This window comes from Myotis nattereri, assembly GCF_964212035.1.
Source record: "Myotis nattereri genome assembly, chromosome: X".
NCBI classification, from domain to species: domain Eukaryota; kingdom Metazoa; phylum Chordata; class Mammalia; order Chiroptera; family Vespertilionidae; genus Myotis; species Myotis nattereri.
Window position 1 is genome coordinate 43,339,454 of NC_138078.1, and position 12,575 is coordinate 43,352,028.

At 42.5% G+C, this 12,575-nt stretch overlaps 1 protein-coding gene across 1 annotated transcript; it reads left to right on the top strand.

The window, feature by feature from the left end:
* Positions 1–1,112: 1,112 nt before the first annotated feature.
* LOC308511675 (G-protein coupled receptor 83-like) lies at positions 1,113–6,340 on the top strand (the record flags this gene model as incomplete). Its single annotated transcript, XM_081081637.1, has 5 exons — positions 1,113–1,538; positions 2,085–2,210; positions 3,473–3,606; positions 4,030–4,639; positions 5,566–6,340. The coding sequence occupies 5 exons, from the start codon at positions 1,113–1,115 to the stop codon at positions 5,593–5,595; spliced, it is 1,326 nt and encodes a 441-aa protein (XP_080937763.1). The 3' UTR covers positions 5,596–6,340.
* Between the last annotated feature and the right edge of the window lie 6,235 nt (positions 6,341–12,575).

The window sequence follows — 12,575 nt, forward strand, 5'->3', positions numbered from 1 at the left end:
GTCATTGCATGCAATCTGAAGCTGGTGGCGGCACGTTGGAGAAAGCATAGCATCAGCATCATGCTGGATTCACGCCGTTCCAGACACCCTCAGTTGGCTCTCAGAGACTCTACAATGTCCCCCTCCCAATTCTCTAACTGTCCCCTGCCTCGTTCTTCTTGCACAACCCCAAAATTTGTGCAGACCCTTCCTAGTGGCCACTGTCCTTCGACGGCCAACCAGGTACCGAATTAGGCCTCCAGGTTGTCAGTAGTCACCATGGTCGCCGCAGCCCCCCTCTCAGTTCCCTGTGCCACAGCTCCTAGCTGGTATTTTGGGCACTGGTGCAGAAGATAAAAAGGAGAGTAAGGGCAAAGGAACGTGAAGAAGGCGGATCATGGGGGTTGCCCAGAGAAGATCCCCTAAGGCTGGGCTCCCAGCTGCAGCAAGAAGGGGGAGGGAGAGCCAGGGAAGAGCTGCGAAAGGAGGGGGCCGGAGACTGCTGCAGCAAAGACTTCGCCAACCCCTTTAGCTCCCTAGCGGGGGCGGAGCTTCAACCGTGGCTCCCCATTGGCTCTCTCGCGAAGCCCTTAGACTTTGTGGAAAGTGCGGTTGCAGAGGCTCTGACTTCACTGGCTCAGAGCACAGCGCCTGCAGGCCTAAGACAGACGGATTCAAGGGGACAGAAATTTAGTCTGAACGACCCCCAACTGGGTGAAGGAGGAACGGTGCTCAGTGGACGCCTGGCGCTGCTGTCCTGAATTCAGAACCCGCTCTGCCTGCGCACCCCAAGCCGAGGAACATTTGGAGCCAGCCGCATTCGCCAGCCGCATTTGCCAGCCCCGCGCTCTACTGTCCAGCTCAGCTCAGCCCACTCCGAGTCAGGTCCAGCGGTTGTCTTTTCCTTCTTGCGGGTCCCCTCCGTGCTATCCTCCCACCCACCCCCTCCCACTCCGGACGCTGAGCAGTGCTCGCCCAGCGCACTGTGGAGACCCCCCACCCCACCCCTCCCTCTCTCTTCCCTTGGCTCTCCCTGACCCAGTAGCTTAAAGATTTTGAGGTTTTCCAAAGGCGTCAAGCTGGACGCCCCAACCACAGAATCGCCCCAAGGGGCTTTCCCAAACCCCAGCATCATGAGCTATGGGGACGAGCTCACCCCTGAAGCTCTGAGTGTGCCAAGCGGGTTTGATGATCTGATCACCTCCACCGCCTCCCAGGTGCTGCAGGCTATTTCTAATGCCGCATCCGCAGTTGGTAGCTCAGGCCGGGATAGTGTGCTCTCTATGATCCATAAGCTACCCGGCCATATCTCAAACATTGGCAACCTGGATGACACAGCAGGTCCTATGGCTTCAGAGATGGGGTCTCAGGATGAGCGGGTACAGTTCTGGCTAGTAATAGGATACACCATAGTGGTATTTGCTGCCATACTAGGCAACTGGGTCTTAAACCATGTGATTTTGAAGTACAAGAAGATGCACACTGCCACCGGCCTCTTTGTCGTCAACATCTCCGTGACCAACATGATGCTGGCTTTTCTCAGCTCTCCCTTCACCATGGTAAGCTGGATGTTGAAGAGGGCGACCCGGGGCTCAGGCCATGAGAGCAGAAACACAACTTTAAGTGCGTAGAGACAGGAATGGCTGAGGGATGCTGTAAACGGTTTGGAACTTGGGGGGAGGGGAGCTACAGCCATGATTGTGATTGCGTTGCTAAATTATTCTCCTGCCTTGTCAGAGGCTGAGTGACGTGTGTGGCTTAAGGAAGGGGTGGGGAACTGTTTCGGGTGTGCTTTGTCACAAAGACCTAGCTTCAGTTTCCCCATTATTAGCCACGTTCCATTCCAAGCATTTCAAACGCAGTGCTTGGAATGGAACGTGGCTAATAATTTTTGTGATTTGAGGTCTGGGTCTTCAAGCTGGGCTGTTTCTGTGGAAATAGATGAGAGGGTATGAGAGCTGCAATGTGAAAATATTTCCTTCCTGAGACAATAATGCCAGCAGTTTTGTGAAGCAAGGAAGCTTCTCTACTTCTATTTTGAGCTTGTAAGAGGGGAATTAGGCAGTGCTGAGTCCTGGTGCCTCACCATGTCCTTTCTCCCACAGGTGCGCTATCTGTGTAATTCCTTGGTGTTTGGGAAGATGACATGCCACCTCAGTCGTTTTGCTCAGTACTCTTGTGCCTATGTAACTGTGATGACCATGGCTGCTATTTCCCTGGACCGACATCGGGTATGTGTTTCCCAGGGCTTTTCAGGTCTTATAAAAGAGTAGGTTTTTCTTCTAGACAGATGGAAGCAGCTAAGAACACAAATAATTTAAAATGTTCTTTGAGTTCCTTGAGACAATCTATGAGAATATATATATATATATATATATATATATATATATATATATATAGAGAGAGAGAGAGAGAGAGAGAGAGAATACACACACAAACACATATGTATGTATGTATTAGGAGGATTGCAAAGTGTGAATTACAGACTTTTGCCATATCAAATCTTATGTAACAAAAATACCATCATCTTTTATATGGTGCTATGAAAACAGATGGAGCAATAAGAAAATTATTTTTAAAAAAGTGGCCTCCTCCTTTGGAAAATATTTTTTCTTTTTTTTTCTTTTTTGTTGTTGTTATGGAAAACATTTTTTATTTGCTGCATTGCAGGACTGGCTAAGGGAAGAAAGAGGAAAAGAATGAGTCAGAGCAGGGTGTGGCTTCAGGGCTGGTGGTGGGTTGAGTCTGGGAGGTGGGCTTGGAATCTGTGAGGGAGAACTGAGCAAATGAAATGGAAAGAAATTGAGAGATTGAGGAAGAAGAAGTTGAGAGAAGGGATTGAAGTGACTTAAAAGGAAGGAGATAGGGCTAGAGATGAAATATTGTTAATCAGTTGGGAGGGAGCCAGGAAACAAGTACAGTGGGAAGAACATAGAGGAAAATTGAAGGGGTTGTGTCTGGAACCAGATGGAGGTGGCCATAGATAAATCTAGGTAATATGAGATTAAGGAATATGGGAGAGGACATATAGGAAGAGAGGAGAGGGGAAGGGAGAAAAGAAAGATTGACCATCGAAACATCAAGATGGGAGGGGATGGAGGGATAAGGGAAAGAGACATAAAGGGAACCAAGTGGGGTAAAGGATGGAGGAATGTGGAGTGCTCGCCCATCAATATATGACGAAGAAAAAATACATTACACTTTTGAACATCCATCCCTCTTCTCCACTGAACTCCTAAATGGGAGACAGAAACTTTGAAATCAGTCCACTTGGATTGCTATCTTCCCATTGACGTGTTTCTCTCTACACTAACCAACTTTGTTCTTTCATAAAACAAAATACCACTTATCGGTCAACAGAACTAGTACCCAAAGTACATTATTCACCCACCTACCAAGTCTTTGCACTTTTGCAAAAGAATGTCAGTTGAAGAATGACTAGTAAGTAACCCTAATATAGATTGTTTAATTGGGCTGGGGTCTTTTCTTCCAGGTCATGCTATATCCCCTGAAATCCCGAATTACTCCAATGCAAGGCAATGTTTGCATCATTATCATCTGGATTGTGAGCACCTGTGCTGCTTTGCCACATGCCATTTACCAAAAGCTTTACCACGTGGAGATTGGGTAAGAGAAACACAGAATGGCCAGTGTCTGAATTTCAGCAATCCATGACCTTGAAAGTCTCATGAAATAAGGGGAATGGGATAGGGGCTGGAATAGCACATTTCAAAACATGGGTACAAAAATAAATTTCTCTAAACTGGAATTTACTAAGAGTACTCAAGAACTCTCATGACAATGGGTTGGTAGGCATACCACTTTCTGTTTGGGGTCCATTGATTCTGTATATATCATATGAGATGTCTGGAATTGATGAAAACTAAAACTCCCTGCTTTATAATTCTAGTCTTCAGTCCTAGCACACACACAAATAGTAAATATGTCTCTTCCTTAAGGCCTGTCTGCCATATAACACCTGGCTATGGGACTAAGGGAAAAGGGAAAGTAAGTTAATGTTTCTCTTTCTCTGACTGTCTTATAACCTAGAAACATAACTGAAGAAACTGTATGCCTCCCCAGTTTCTCCTATACTTCAAAATCCACATGGAAATATCTTGACCTGAGCACCTTTTTGCTCTTCTTCATCTTGCCATTGATGGTGCTGATGGTTGTCTATGGTCATGTGGCCAAAAAACTGTGGATCCATAATGCTGTTGATGACATCAACATCCACACCTACATTTGCCAGCGTGGGAAGAAGAAGCAAAGTCTGAAGATGCTAATGATGGTGGTGCTTGTCTACACTATTTGCTGGCTTCCCCTCAACCTCTATCTGGTGCTGCTCTCTAGTGAATCCATCTCAAGCCACAATGGTCTCTACTTCTTCCTCCACTGGCTTGCAATTAGCAGCTCATGCTACAACCCTTACATCTATTGCTGGCTTAGTGATAGCTTCCATATTGAAGTTCAGAAGGTCATAATGGATATCCAGAAGATGCTACTAGATGGAATCAGCCGCCTGAGAGGGGAGCACCGCCAACTGAGCTCTGCCTCACCCACTAACCACCCTGCTAGGATGGATCCCAATCCTGGAGTGCCCAAATTCCCACGATTCAAAGATTTTGATGAGCTACCCAGTCCTCCTCCATCCCCAGAGGTGGAAACCTCCTTTCTCTACCCCCCAGTGCCTAGAGTTTAAGCTGCCCAGACCGCGATAGATTATCCATCCTCAAAAACTCAGATAGGATGGGACCAAAATAATAAGTTTTATTCATTTTACATGGTTGGGGGAATGGAGGAACGGGTTGGAATTTGAGGGATGAGGGCCATGTGAGCCACCAAATGTGTCTTACTTGCTCTTTCATTTTCTTCTGTCTGTATTTTCTCCTGTTTCCTTTCCAACATTTTCTTGCTCCCAACAGTAAGTAAACTGAAGATATTAGATCTTCAGGCTCATCAGAGATGTTTTTACATAACTCAAAGGAAAGTTACACTATGACTTGGGTCTCCTAAATTTCATCTCTGATTCTGGAGACTGTTCTCTTCTCCATTTTTGTGTGCCCACCTGGCCATGGCACTTGTGTTCTGACATCTTAGACATTGTCTCAGAGCCCCCAGAGATTACTTATATTTATTTAGCTGAACAAGAGGTCACTGTCCATATTGTGTCCAAAATCTTCCCAGAGAAATAACAGAAGAGAAATTCATAGTTTCTGAAATTTATTTGGGTTCTCTAGGAACTAAGAGCTCCCTATAAATGCAAGTAGTCTTATCTCCTCATGGAAGAATGAGAATGAGAAACCTTACAGGAAAGACAAGGCAGTTAAATGGTTCACTCCACATCACCTGGGGTATTTCTCCAGAATGCAAATACAATAATTTGATGATAGCTTTCCTTTAAATGCAGTGACAATTCAAGTGCCCAAGTTAGCACTGCAAAATCCAAAAATTCTCCCTGTTTCTTGACTCTACATTTAACATACCTTATCTAATGTAAACTTGTACTGTCTATTCTTGCCTTTCTTTTTCTGGAAAAAGAGAAAGTGTAATGTGTTCACTGTTGATTTGTTTCCATCCCTCTAGCCTATGAGAATTTCAACTCAAGAGAGATGAGGAGGAAGTAACTATCTGCCATCGCCTTTCATGTGGAGACATTGTTATTAAGGCTCTTTGAAAGGTATAACTGTGTGTGTCAGGAAAATGCCAAGATGAGAGTGTGTGTTTTCTCCTCCTCTCCCTGATTCCTTACTCATATCCTTGTCTGCCCCTTTTCATCTCCTTTCCTCCCCCTCTATCGTCTCTCCCTGGCACCTTCTCCTCCTCTACTTTCTCTGTTCCACCCTTCTCCTTTTCCTCCTTTTCCTCCTCTGCCTCCTACAAATTCCTTCCTTCTTCTAACCCTCTTTCCATGTCTCCTTTGTTCCCTTCCCTTCCTCCTTTCCCCTCTTCTCCCTGCTTCTGCCCATGTTATCTTCTCCCCTCTTCATTTCTTTCCTCTTCCCTTAATTATCTTTCATTTTCTTCTCTCTTTACTCCTCTTATTCCAGCTCCAGTTTCGTCATTCCTCCTGAGTCTCTTCCTTCTTTGGCACCCCTTCTCTAATTTGTCCTTCTTTCTTCATTCCTCTATTATCTATCTATTCACCCTTCACTTCTTTGAACTCTGATGCATAGTTTAAACTACTGCTTTCTCCTTGCATTTTAATTATTGTTCATCAATTCTCTCCAATATTTCTCTCTTCTCTTATCTTCAGAATTCAGACTTCTCTAACCCTTAGTGGAAGCCTGGGGATCTGCACAGCATTTTAGCTTTGTTCATTTCCTCCTCTCCCTCCTTTTCATATTTCACCACCACCTCCAAAGAATCAAAATAACTTCTAAAAAATATAAAATAGCTAATAACTAACAACAACAACAGTAAGAACAGACTTTTATCACCACAAGATAACCGGAGATTCTTAGAAGTTCCAGGCCCACCTGGCTGGCTTCCGAGTTTTATTGCCCCATTTGCTGTGAACTTCATAGCGACTGACCATAGCAGTACTGAGAACAGGTTATCATCATCTCTTTAGAGTGTATGTGTGTTTCTGCATCAATCTCATTCTCCCCAATCATCTTCCCTTTCTTCTAATCTTAATCATTGTCTTTTTACCAAGGACATGTGATTCAAAGTCCTTTTAATCCTTTAGTTTCCTCTGAAAAGTGGCAAGCCAAGGGGGCATAAAGCAGATTAACTGGAGTTTAGCTTCTAGCTAGTCATCCTACCTGGTGAAAGCAAAAATTGGCTAATTTGAAGTCAGAACTCCAGGAATCTATGGAAATTTTCCATACTTGCTAAAGTATTGCATCCCTTTTTTAGATCAAGAAAAATTTGAGGGGAAAGAAGTGTAATTTAATCTCTGCTTCTTTCTATTTTCATTTTCATGAATGAATGTTTTATCTCTTTTCCCTTCCCACTCTCACCACCAAAATAAAAAAAAAACACTAAAAATACTAAAAAGAACTATATTTACATAAGTACAGGACTAAATATTTAGAGAAGTCCTGGACTAAATAGATAACCACATCTCCTGGTGGCATCATTGTAAATTGCACATTCACCTTTCAGCTTCAGCTATTTTTGAAATTGGTAGTCTTTGTGAGTGGTGAGCTCTGCTGATATCTTTTTATTTCTCATTATGTAAATCCTCATTCTTCTAAGGACAGATTTGTCATTCTCATTCTCCTTTTAGCAGGATGGATACATCCCAGGACAATCAGGCTGATTGTCTAAGACTCTGTTTCTTCATGAGGAGAGAGCAGAGTGAAAATGCCCTGAGGTAGCCAGTGCTTCTTGAAGAAATTATACCTTGCTCTGATATGTTTCTTTACCTACTTAGACTTAAGAGAAGTTCAGATAAAAGAGTTGTCATTATAATTTAAATGACTACTGTGCTATTGTATGTTCACTTAGTGTTCTCCTTTCCAGGAACACTCCTCCCTATTCCCACCTTTATCCTCCAAAGAATCAGACACTCCCCCACACACACTTCAGTAAAGCTGAATATCTGGGATGTTCCATGCTTGACAGATGATCCAGCTTGCTGCTGCCTCAACTTTCCCTACCCATCAGCTTTGGTGATGTACATGATGCTTGAAGAATTGGGCCCCTTGGTAGCTTGAATTTTTTGTGGGGTTTGCTTAGATTCTTTTCAGCAGCAACTAATCTGAACTCAACACCCAGCCAAGTCTGGGGGTGCTACCATTGTAAGTAGTTTCTGGCTGAGGGGAACTTATTTAATTGGAATATGGTGCTAATGAGTACTAGGTCGTAGGCTCTAACCCATGTGCAGCCATTTAGCTTTGTGGGTTTGAGCATGGTGCTAAAGAACTATGGGATTGTGGTTTCAAAACCCCATATGTGTCTGTTTACAGACTGCACCACTCACCCTGGCCAGCCTTTTTCTGAACATGGGTTATCAGCCATCTGGAAGACCCAGCAAAACTGTTTGAATAGCCCTGCAAAATTCATTTTCACTTCTGAGAAACAGTTTAAAGTGTATTAACTACTGATAGTGTTTTAGCAGTGTCACCTTCTTGTCAGAAAGACACCATTTTTTGAAATGTATAGTTGAACAGCAATGATGGATGGGAGAAGTTGCCAAATTATCCTTTTTCACACATCCAAATGCATATACAAGCCTTTGTCCAAGGCCATGAAACTATACCTTGGTCTAATCCAAGACATTTAAAGAAATGCTTTGATGAAACTAAGATTTATATGAAGCTGGTCCAATGCCACACCTCACTGGTTATGTTTGGACTAGAGGAATTTATCTCCTGACACATATATCTGAGATGCTGGTAGTCAATTTTAAATGTTACTTATTTGTATATGTATAACATAGATTCACTCTTAGATATTCTGAACTGAAGGCCTTTTTCATTGAAAATTCCCTCTCATCCTGTACTTATCTTTGTGTGTTGTCATACATATACTCACTCACACATATGCATGCATTCACACATATACATAAACTCACACATACACCTATACACACCTACACACATGCACATATGTGAACACAGGAATACACCCACATATATAAGATTACATATATGTGTATACATACAGAAAAAATGTACACAAAAACTTATTATATTTTAAAATAAACATGACCAAATCCTTTCATAATGCATATTCCAAATCTAAATTTTAATTTTTAGTCACTCAGTCAATTATCTGTTTGAGTAAATGAACTCTGTGATCTTTTCAAAACCATCATCATTTTTCTGGGTGATTAGATTACTATTTTGTACATTGTTGTAGATGCTGACACTATGTTATTAAAATCTGGGTAGCACTCACACTTCTAGCTTATAACATGGTAAATGTCCTACTAGCAAATGCATATAATAATACCAATTGGATATTTATTATTCAAAAGAAAATATACTTAACTTTATGCTTAAACACACATAAAAGCAAACCCTTAAATTGGAAGTAGGAACTTGAATACACATGAGCATAAACAATTTATACACATATAAATTACAAAATGTACACAGAATATACACTATACACAGACAAAAAAAGATACACACAGAGCTTCAAGAAACCCTGACCATAAAAAGAATCTTGCTGATCCATACCAGGAAAGAAAAGATTAAATGCCTAAGTTGTAATTTTCTAATACAATGAGGAATTCATAAAGACAATGAGATCTGTGGGCTCAAACCCTTGTTAGCATATATAATGTAGGAAGAACAGAAGGCTGAAGTCCCTTTGCCTACTTTGCGAGGAACTTTTTAAGCTTGGGTGTTACCTATGCTCCAGGAAAGTTACATGCCTTAATATCAGCAAGTGACTACCAAGAATCATAATTACAAATTTGGACCATCTGCTTCCTTCTTTGCCATTGCTGAAGGCTGTTGACATCTCTAGACTATGAGACAAAGCCTCATTGATGGACACTGTCGTCCTTCAGGCCATGTGAGGAAGGAAAGGAGATGGAGCCAGTCTGGACAGTTTGAGAGTGGGGGTAAAGTTTATTCTGATAACTCTTGTTCAGAGTTTTCTGTGTCTAGTTCAACCTTCCTGTCCTTGTAATAATAATAGAACTATTTTATATGTGATTATGACTTTGTGATTCTCAAAGTTAAGACCTTTTGGTGTTTTTCAACATGTTGTCAATGTTTTTCCCCACATTTAAAAACTAGAAACTGTTAGGGGGTGTGGATAAGACTGCAGATTTCATTTGTAAATATGCTGGTGAATTGGGTAGATGCTCTGAAAACAACAAAACACTGGAAAGGAGCCTTTTTATATTCTAGGAAAAGCTTGATGCTGAAAGAAACAGCATTATCTGGATGCCCAAGGTGGGTACTGAGGAAAAACTGTAGACTTTAGCTTGAAGTGCGTATCTTGACATAACAGATACAGATTCTGAAGGAAGTGCCCATATTTAGATTTATGTAAATAGGCATATGTTAGCTAGACAAGTTGAAATGTTATAGCAGAATTTAAAATTAAGGAGTAAATCTAGCTATTCTTTTGGGATTCTATCCTACTAGAAATAAAGTTGTCACTGGTTTGAGTATTTTTATGGAATGATCTAAATGACATCCAGGAGAGATATACAGATCAAGCTGACCCACAAGACCTTTGCTGTAGAGGATTTCCCCACTGAAAATACTAATCTCAAAGTAGTGCAAAGCCTTCATTAATAGTTGGGAAACTCTGAATAGTATTTTTGTTGCTTTAACCTAGAGTTTGTGTTTGTGAAGACCTTTGTACCTGTAACTTGGAACTCAAATAGGAAAGTTTAGTATTTAAAAATCCTTTTAAATGCAAATAAAAAATATAAAATAACCCATAAAGAAAGAAAGAAAGGAAATGATCTTTTAGACTGTATAAGGTAGTTAGTGAAGTTTATTATCTACTCCAGCACCTACCTAAGCAGTGCTTACTGGACTCTCCATGAGATAAAAATGAACTTGATATCTTAATGACTTTCAGCTTTTCAGCCTTTTCCACTGCTCTGTCCTTGCTCACAAGCTCTATGGAATGATGGAAACATCCTATGTGCACAATTTTATCCCACACTAGATATATGGTGTATATGTAGTTGTAGTGTGGACTGCGAGACTGAAGACTCCCAGGGAAGAACACTGTGAATTTGCCACATTTTCTGTATGCAAGCTGCAATAGCAGTGTTTAAATGGCACAGAAAATAATGCTCCTTGCAAAGGTACTGACAAACTGCAATGGGACATCCTGACAAAGGAGAATGAGAGAAGTCTCACCTTGTTCAATAGAAGAATGGACATTATTTTGTGATCCCAATAGGGATACCTGCATTACTTATTTTCTTGTTACTGTGCTTTAAATATGCTCTACTAATGTCCCTATTCCTCTGTACCCTCATTTAATGTTTGAATTTGGATTCTGTGTTGGGTTGGGGAGGGAGCACAGAGTAGGGGATAGTGTAGTGGGTGGGAGCATGGGAAGTAGGAGTAGATTAGAATATATATGTATTCACACAGTAAATAAAAATATTTGTTTAAAACACTTTCAAGCTCTTCTTTTTTTATTTTTTATTGACTTTTGAGAGAGAGAGAGAGAGAGAGAGAGAGAGAGAGAGAGAGAGAGAGGAAGGGAGAAACATTGATTTTTTTTGTTCCACTTATTTATGCATTCATTGGTTGACTCCTGCATGTGTCCTGACTGGGATCAAACCCACAACCTTGGCATATTGGAAGGATACTCTAACCAATTGAGCTATCCAGCAATGGCCTCAAGCTCTTCTCATATGAGTAGATCTGGTTGACACAGGGTGAGGTGTTCCTTACATCAGTGGGTATTTATGATCCACAGTACCTACCATAAGTGTCAATTGATTATTGCTGGTGCCAATTCAACATCAACAGGAATCCCCAATTTGGGGTATGGTAGAAGAAAACTTTATTCAGTGCAAATATTGATTAAAGTATGGCTGTGAAAACAGCACTACTATGGAACAGCTCAATAGTGCTAAGCACAGCTGTGAAAATAGGCTGTGAGGTGAACCTGGTGTTGTGACCAGAGTTCAAGATCCCCAAGAAAACCACACCAGGGAGCCAGCCAGTCCGATGCAAAAGCAGAGGGTCCTTTATTGAGCTAGCTCGACTCCCCCTCCTGGCCAATGCAGTGACCGGAAGCAGAGTGAAACCACCGTGGGAGAAACAGGGTTTTAATAGGGGGTGGAGTGAGGGGAGGGGAGCTGACTGTGGGCCCTGCCGATTGGCCAGGCACCAGTCGGGTCTTCTTACACAGGATGTGATCATCTCTATGGCATGCACGTCCCTTGATTGTCATTGGTTAGTTTAAAGAAATCCCGGGCGTGGCCAGCAGGGGCCTGGGCTTCCGGGAAGAAGGTACTCTCCTGAGCACATGGCGGCTGCCCCAACATGGAGGGTACGGGGCAAGATGGAGGGCATAGCCCTCACCCTTTCACCTGGGGCCAGCCCCTCTTCAGCTAAGCAGCTCTGCTCCACTCTGTCTACTCCACACAGGTCTGCTCTGGTCTGGTGAGCCATCTTCAATGTTTCAGTTTCAGTTGGGGAAATGCAGTCATCAGTCTTCAGCTGGGGAAATGCACTCTCCCCTCAGAGCCAGAGGGGAGATGGCTTATAAGAAGGGAAGTCCCTGCCCCTGGCTCCTGATTGGTTCATCCTCATGCAAATGAGGATGCCAAATCCTCAAAGTTTGATAGATCCAAAAGGCATATCCTGATTGGACAGAGTACAGCCACTCTGCCGGAGCTGCGCAGCTCTGATTGAATGGGGAATCCCAGTCCTATTGGTTGGACTAGGACTCCAGGAACTCCTTTATAAGGGCTGGCTCATATGGCAGCAACACAGTGCAGCAGGAAGTTCAGTGCACAGGCGCACCAGTCAGTGCAGGCTTCTCCCTGAAGTGTAGTTTGCATGAGTGTCTCCTGTGTGGAAATGACTGCTAGGCTCTGTTTTTTGTTGTCGTTGTTCTTGCTGTTTTTGTGTGGGTTTTTGCTTGTTTGTTTGTTTGTTTGTTTGTTTGTTTTTAGCCACCAGGAGCCCTTCTCAGTTCTCAGGGTA